Genomic DNA, 8,274 nt, shown 5'->3' with positions numbered 1-8,274 from the left:
CGAGAAATCGACGATGTGAGTGAATCTCGGCGAAATTAGACCTGAACGGAATTCGACGAGGGTACCATCGATCGACTCGAGAGATGAAGATCTATAGTATTTCGGGCTCTGATACCATGTAAAGTTTCGATTTGTAGCAGAAATTAAAGAAGAAATTGTACATTAGGGCTTGAGAGAAGAGAGCACAAAGAGGAACGAATTGCTGAAATTTTATTCATCTTATGTAAAAATGAAATGCTTGACCTCTGAAGGTTCTAGAGTATATATTTTATATACAAGGGTAAAAGTGTAAAGAACTAATGCTAATATGTGGGCCGACCCAGCGGAGTGTGGGCTGCTAAGCCTAATACAAGTAAATACACTTCAGACTTCTGCATAGTCTATGTAACGCCAATATCCTAAGTGAAAAAAATGAAAAATCTAAAGCTAATGGAAAAGGTTTGAAGCTAAGGAATTGCTGGAGACTCATTTTAACTGCAACTTTCAGGAGGGACAATTTCTCTGCTTCATCATCCGATAACGGGATATTCACCTCAATGGTATAAATCTCGCCCTCGGTAACGGTGATTTCCTTTTGACTTTTGGACAGCTTCTCTTGATGTTTATCCGGGAACATGATGATCTTCTTCTTTTTAGAGGTCAGGGATGCTAATTGTGTCTCGACATTCGCAAGAGCCACTTGAAGTTTTTTAGCGGACTCATTTGCCTTCCCATATTCCAGCTTCGTATCATCGAGGCATTGTTGTGCATTAGAAAGTGACTCTTGGTGTAATTCTTTACTCATCTTGGACGATCTTAAAGCACCATACTCTACATAAGTCCTAAATAAAGCTTCAACAAGAACCTCCAAAGTAGAAATATCAATGATATTCCCTCTTCGTATTTCCGTAAGAGTCAAACTGATACTTTTTTCCAACTTTATAAAGCTGTCCGTGGAATCTACAGAGAATTCTTTGATCCACTCGCACAATCCATGCCACATCACAAAAACAAAAGTTGGTTTGGCACAACAAATAGTCCCATGCGGCTCATTCCTTGAAGCACCAGGCTGCAACGGCCATGAGGAAGGCCTGAACGATTTTGGGTGCATGACTTCAGTTGTAGCAGCCATAACTTTACTCGTTACAGCTAGTTGGATAAGTTTTCTATGACTTGAAGAAGAAGAATATGGCTTTCTACGTGGAATTAGCTCCATCGAAGAGGCTCCACCCATAACATGATCCTTAGAACCATTAGGCGAGTTGTGGGAGCTCTTTGCGGTCATACCAAGATCATCAATATTTGTAAAGAAACCCTTAATAATGTCATCTCCATGTTCATTACCATATAATTCCTGAAGATAGCAATGGGAAGGCCTCCAATGGTTCGCAGGTCCCATAAAGATATAGATAATTCTCCAATGAAGGTAGCAAGTGTGTTGGTGGAAGGACGCCAAAGCTCACAAAAGGCCTGAAGCACGTTGTCGTTATAGTCGTACATAAACAATGAAGCGTATATGGCATCGTAGACCTTTGTATATTCTAGAAAATCTTTGTGGCGCGAGAGCACATCTTCTACCCACTCCTAGTAGCCGGGTGTGTAGCGAACCTTGCCAAATCCAGAAGGGGGAACATTCCAAGTATGGAAGCATATATCACGATGAGAAAATTCGGACGGCGTGACTTCCCGATGAGTTGCGGACTTCAAAATAGGGACCTTCATGTTAGTGACCTTGCCCGAAATGTCGCCCATAACATCTTTGGCCTCCCTTGTCCACCATTCTGTAAGATGAAGAGATGCGGCAGGCAGCTTTCTAACAAGAGGGAAGGAACCGATCACTGGAGGATGAACTTCCAAGGTGAGAACTTTATCGGACAAATTTTGCTCGTCGCTCGTGATTTCAAGATGAGGGTGCGGATTATTATGGTCACGAAATTGCATCTTGATTGCCGAAAGTCAAGGTTGTATACGCTGCACGAAAGGAATCGAGGAAGAAGATTAAAATTCGTGAAGCATGTACAAAACTGAAACAGAAAAATCAGATCCTGCAGCTAACTTTTAAAAAAATCATAAAAACCAGCACATAATGAATTGAAGTGCTAATATTTGGCGTAAAAGTAGCCTCTGATGTTTAGTCTGCAAAGGATCAAGAAGTTCTTGATTTCGTGCTTCCTACGTCAAGGTACAAGCTATTTGGTGAGTGCGCGCAAATGTGGAGATGCAATATATCAGGATCTCAACTCTGAATTTCAGAACAATACCTGGATAAATCTATTACCTGTATAATCGTGATTTTCAGATATGTCGAAGCTCTGTGAGTCTACTTTTTAGCGCCGCAAACTGTTCGTGATTTTGGTATTCCTACAAAAAGTTATATAGTTTCTCGTGACGACGCGTGAATCTGAAACCATCAGCGCATTCGAATTCAGAATCTGATTTAGAAAAAATTGCCTGAACAAATCTATGAGCTATCTGATCGTGAATTTTGGATATGTCGAGAATCCGCGAGTCTAACCGTTTAAGATTCAGATGCTCCTACAACAAGTTATGAATTTTCTCAAGTGCTCCAAGCTGCCAGGAAAGTTCTGTCGCAAAGACAATAAGGGAAGAACAACGTTAGCTGCAAGCTTTGCTTAATCTGGAGCATAATAAATTATACGATCCACTGGAAAATGCAAAGAAAGCAAGGCTGTCTATAGCGCTACAATAGAAGTTGGAACGACAGAAGTCGTCTATTCTCTTGAGCATCATGATAGGAAGCAAACCAGACCATAACAAGATTGCAATCAAGTTCCATGAAGTATTATTAATATTTCTCAAAACTTGGTAATCTAGATGGCAAGTAAATACATGAGTTAGGGGTCTCTAGGATGTATCATATCTCAATGTATGGGATCAGTGCGTTATTTAACGACTGTAACCAAATTAAAAAAAATGCATAAGGATTTACATGAAGGAAGGAAAGGCTCAAAGAGTTGGTGTGCATATAATGCATCGGAATGGGTCCTTATATAGACTACCGAAGGTAGTGTTTGATTCGTTCCCAACATGGTTTCATTGAGCTGTCACTCTTTGAGAAGAACTCAAATTTCAGGATTGAGAAGTTTATATCCTAAAATTTCTGGACAAGAAAATTTGGGTCCTAAAAGAAGACTAATTGAAAAGGAAAAATACGGCTCTCTTTTGTTCCTAAAAGAAAAAGGTGTTTTCTTGGGTATGAGTCCTAAAATTTCTGGACAGGAAAACCGAGCAAGAAGAATACCAATTGAAAGTTTTTTTTTACAAAAGGGCGCGGCTTTACATTTCCAATTTCAAGTGGAGAACGACTTCCTATAGTATTGCACAATTGATGGGCTCAAGTCTGAAGTTGTTGTGCTGGTGTGTTCCAAATGAATGACTCCAACTTGTCCAAGCCAACTAGACATAAATGTCATGTGCTACAGTTGTTACATCGCTGTAATCTTCTGTTGGTCCAGGAGCTTTCAAATCAAGCCCCTTTTACTTGTCATATCATAAATTTCTGGTTGTAATTTTATAAAGATTCAAACTTTTTCCGGATTTTTCTTTGGAAATTATGGAGGTTTCAGTTATGGGAAGTTCTCAGGTAAATTTGGGTAGGAGTGATTTGGGATGTAGAGAAATTGCTAGTTTTAATTTAAATTCAAAGATATCCTCTTCTGTGAAGATTTCAAGAGTATGTATTGGCCAAAGTATTAAATGGCCTTTAAAATCTTTGAATGGATTCAGTTTGAAAGCCTCTGCTTGTTCACAATAAGAGCCCGAGTTAATTGGGCTAGTTCATCTTGTCGGACTTCAAATGATAAGCCCAAAGTCCATTCCACGTGTCAAATGACATGGCGCGCCAAGTCAAATCAAGGACCACTAAAATCATACCACGCGCATAAGTGATGTAGCATGCCAAGTCAAATGTAAGGACCAATCAAATGTCGCCAAATATTCAAATGACATGGTTCAACCAATTATGTGCAAGCTTATCACATAGCTTTAGTGATAGGTTTGATGACTCAAGTTGGCCAATCAAATTGGAGGAAAACGATATGTATTTATCATAAGTTCCCTCCCGTACAACTATAAATAGGGGTCTCTAGAAGGCCAAAAAGGACAAGAAAAAGAAAAGATACATATTGAAGCTCTTCTCTACAATGGTGATTCACAGGTCTTCCGCATAGCAAGAAGTCGTCGTCTCCAAGGGATGAGCCGCAAGTTTACATCCTCCACTTTTGTGATCAAAGCCTAGCTCCGCTTTAGTGGTCAAATCACAACAAAAAGTGGTCCATCAATTCAAGAACAAGCGAAACTCTCGAATTGACGGTCGTGAGGAGAAAAATCAGAGGATTATATCTTTTAAACTTAAGATTGTTCAAAGATTGTAAACCGCGTAAATTATTAAAATACAAATACTTTTATTTGTCACTATATTTCTTGTCATGATTATTATTTTCAACAACAAAATCTTAGTTGTTACAGTCACGACCCCAATTTTCCTCCTTAGGATATCGTGATGGCATCTAGTCTCTACGACTAGGTAAGCATAACATTTGGTAACAACTTGACATATATAATTAACAAAATACTAAAACAAGTCTGATAAACTCATAAAATCTTTCAAAAACAGAATCTCAACAATACACTCCCCAAGACCGGTGGAACTGAGTCATAAGCTCTACATAGTAAGCTAAAATGTCTACTGCATCGCTGTCTAAATGAAAAATGCAACAGTAATAAAAGTAAGGGAAGGTGACTCCGAGGCCTACAAACGCCGAGCAGGCAAACCTTGAAGTCCTCGTAAGCAGCTAACAATCGATCACTAACGTCCGGCACGAGCAGACGGATCTGGATCTGCACAAAAAGATGCATAGAAGCGTAGTATGAGTACACCATAATGGTACCCATTAAGTATCAAGTCTAGCCTCGGTAGAGTAGTGACGATGCTAGGTCAAGATACCTACTAGGATATAAATAAACATGAAAACATAAGAACGAATAATAATGGAAGGCGGAGAAATAACTGATACCAAACAAGTTAATAGCATGAAATAATACCGGAATTTTAAGCATGGAAATAACATAAAGGAAGAAACTAAAGAGAACCACAAAGTTTATATACGGACAACAACTAATAGAACAAGGAAGGATAAAACAACAAGAAATATTCCTACCAAAACTCTTAGCAACATGAGATAAACAGCAAGAATCACAATGAGGTATCGCCTCGTGTACAATAAGAATCACAACCGAGGTACCACCTCGTATTGATCCACAACTGAGGTACCGCCTCGTATTCATATTTCTCAATTTCAATCACAATCTTTTCTTATACCGCCGCGTAGGCGTTACATTTAAATAGGTTTTAAAAAAATAGTTTTTTCGAAATAACTACACACACTTTATCACACCTTATGACACCACGTGGCTTCACATAATTCCCTTACAAGCAACACACATAAGTCCCACCTTATATAGTTGCATGCATATTAACCCCTAGCCTTATACCGCCGCATGCGCGTCAATATCACATTACAATAACAACTTGCACTACAAGTGTCCATGTGTCACAACTTACCAGTAATCAACAATATCAATGTTTCCAAAACATTAGCCCATGGCTCAATCATATTGTGTACAAGAATATCAGCAATATCAATGAATGTAAAATACTCAACAAGAAAGATGTCTCAACAATAAACACTTTCGCTTCAACGTGATAATGACTTTCACAACTTCAACAACAATAACTTAATAATGAGAAAGATAATGTGTAACCACGAACTAAATACAAATGACTCACAATGGGAAGATAATATGAATTTAAATAAGAATATTAGCATGAAATATACAATGAAAGAGATAACACGTACAATTACTTCTAGTAATGATAATCAACAATGAAAGAGATAAAATGTAACAATTAAAAGAGAAACAAGGTCAACTAAAGCATGAGGGCAATTTATCAAGTAGGATGTAGAACATGTTTAAACAAGTCATTGAAGGCATGTAAGGATTGACGAACATAAGTAAGAATAGATTTACTACGAGAATTTATAACATGTTATGACATTTCAATTAAAACATGGAAAGAGTCTAAGTAGCCTAAATCGGTAAAATACCACGTACAACCCGTGTACCCACTCGTCACCTTGCGTACACGGCTTTCACATAGCACAAATGAATCAATCAATACCAATCCTAAGGGGTAGTTCCCCCACACAAAGTTAGGCAAGATACATACCTCAACTAGGCCAATTCAACTCTCGTAAATATCTTTTTCCCTAAAATTCACCTTCAAACGGCTCAAATCTAATCAAAATTGACTTAATATCATCAAACAATGTAAGGAAATCAATTACAATAGATAAAGCTAAGATCTTTATACTTTTCCCAAACAGTCAACAAAACTAGGGGCTTGCCCGGTTAAAACCTGGGTCCAATGGTAGATTTCAACTACCCATGATCCTACGAGTTCATATATGTGATTTGTTTCAAAATTCAAGTCCAAATCAATTCTCAAAACTCAAATTCTTATTTTTCAAAAACCTGACAAGGTTTCACAAATTTTCACTTTGATTCACATGATTTTGATGTTAAAATCTAAGATATATTGATGGAATATGATTAAAAATAGATTAAAATCACTTACTCAAAGTTTGTAGATAAAATTCCCCTCTCCAAATCATCTCCTATCGAGTCCAGGGTTCAAAAATGGGAGAATATGAGATGAAATCCCGACTTTCAGCCATTTTGATCAGCTGTAGACGTCGCACTTGCGACCTAGGTTCGCAATTGCGAACCCTCGCATTTGAGAAAAATGCGTCGCAAATGCGACCTCTGACCCGCCTATAGGGACTTCGCAAATTCGAGAAATGGGTTCGCAAATGCAAATCATGTCCCTTAGCAAAAGTGACAGATTAGTCGCAAATGCGAGCTACCCAAAATCCTAAGTGACTTCGCAATTGTGAGCCAGGTATCACAATTGCGATACCTGAGGCCCCCCTGCTAAGCTCGCAATTGCGAACCTGGTGTTCGTAAATGCGATACCTGAAGCATCAGCACAGCAGATTATGCAATTCAGTCCAAAACCTTCCGAAACATGTCTGAAACTCATCCAAGCCCTCGGGGCTCCAAAACAAACATCCACACAAGTCTAAAAATATCGTACGAACTCGCTCGCATGATCAAAACACAAAAGTAACATCTAAAACTACGAATTGAACTCTAAAATGCATGAATTTCAAAGTAAAGTTCAAGAATCTCTAGAATTATAACTAAACGTCTGAATCCTAACAAATCAACTCCAAATAATACCAAATTTTGTAGACAAGTTCTAAATAGCATAACAGACTTATTCCAAGTCCCAAAATCAAATTTCAAACTCGATAGATAAAAGTCAACCTACATTCAAACTATTCAACTTCAAATTGCCAAATTTTAACAAAATAACACAAATCAACTTATGGACTTCGAAATCAATTCAGGGCATATGACCAAGTCCAAAATCACGATACGAAGCTATCAGAGCCATCAAAACACTTTTCAGGGGTTGTTTTCACAAAATTCAATATTTGGTTAACATTTCTAATTTGGGCTTCTAAGCTAAGAATCAAAGGGTCCAAAGCAACCCGAAAGCTTTCCGTAACGATACTAACCAACCCCGCAATTCATAAAATGTTAAACACATATGTGTGAAGCATAAAAGGGGTAACAAAGTGCAATTACACAAAATAACCGATTGGGTCGTTACAAAATAGCCAAGAGGCAACAGTTGGGTGTAATACTTCAGGTGGTTGATGTATGAAGTTAGCATGGATGTGGCAAGCTTTACACCTTCGAGTGTAATCTAAACAATCTTTCACCATGGTTGGCCAATAATACCTCATTCTTTTTATTTGGAAATGAAGTTTTGGCGTAGATTGATGTGCTTCACATACTTCAGAATGTGCTTCTTGCAGGGCTTAAAGGGATTCATCGGCCCCTAAACAATGTAAGAGAACTCCATCAAATGATCTTATGTAGAGTGTATCTTTATGATAAACAAAACGACGGGCTCTTCTTCGAATTTCTGTCTTCCTTCGAGAATTTTTTGGTAATATCCTATAAAAAAGATAATAGATTAATGGTTGTCGCCAATCATCAATTTCAACCGCAAAAACGGCAGCTAGATGCTCAACTTTGCTTTCTTCTTCTTCTTCTTCTTCTTCATAGTCATTTGGTGGAGGAACCACCTATCTTTGGCAAATAGCGACTTGCATTTGATCTGGCAAAGATAACATAGAAGCT

The 8,274-nt window shown here is 38.1% G+C and overlaps 1 protein-coding gene across 1 annotated transcript; it reads right to left on the bottom strand.

Moving 5' to 3' along the window:
• Positions 1–279: 279 nt before the first annotated feature.
• LOC107802287 (uncharacterized) lies at positions 280–3,214 on the bottom strand. Its single transcript, XM_016625754.2, has 2 exons — positions 2,258–3,214; positions 280–1,950 (listed from the first exon to the last, which is right to left on the bottom strand). Exon 2 carries the CDS (start codon positions 1,376–1,378, stop codon positions 344–346), a length of 1,035 nt encoding a protein of 344 aa, XP_016481240.2. The 5' UTR covers positions 1,379–1,950; positions 2,258–3,214; the 3' UTR covers positions 280–343.
• Between the last annotated feature and the right edge of the window lie 5,060 nt (positions 3,215–8,274).

Source organism: Nicotiana tabacum, chromosome 13 (genome assembly GCF_000715075.1).
Source record: "Nicotiana tabacum cultivar K326 chromosome 13, ASM71507v2, whole genome shotgun sequence".
Classification (NCBI taxonomy): Eukaryota; Viridiplantae; Streptophyta; class Magnoliopsida; order Solanales; family Solanaceae; genus Nicotiana; species Nicotiana tabacum.
The sequence above is the reverse complement of the archived record's forward strand: the minus strand, read 5'-3'. Positions and strand labels throughout refer to the sequence as shown.

Excerpts from the sequence above, each read along its gene's own strand:
- LOC107802287 (XM_016625754.2), bottom strand. The coding sequence starts at position 1,378 with ATGGGACCTGCGAACCATTGGAGGCCTTCCCATTGCTATCTTCAGGAA.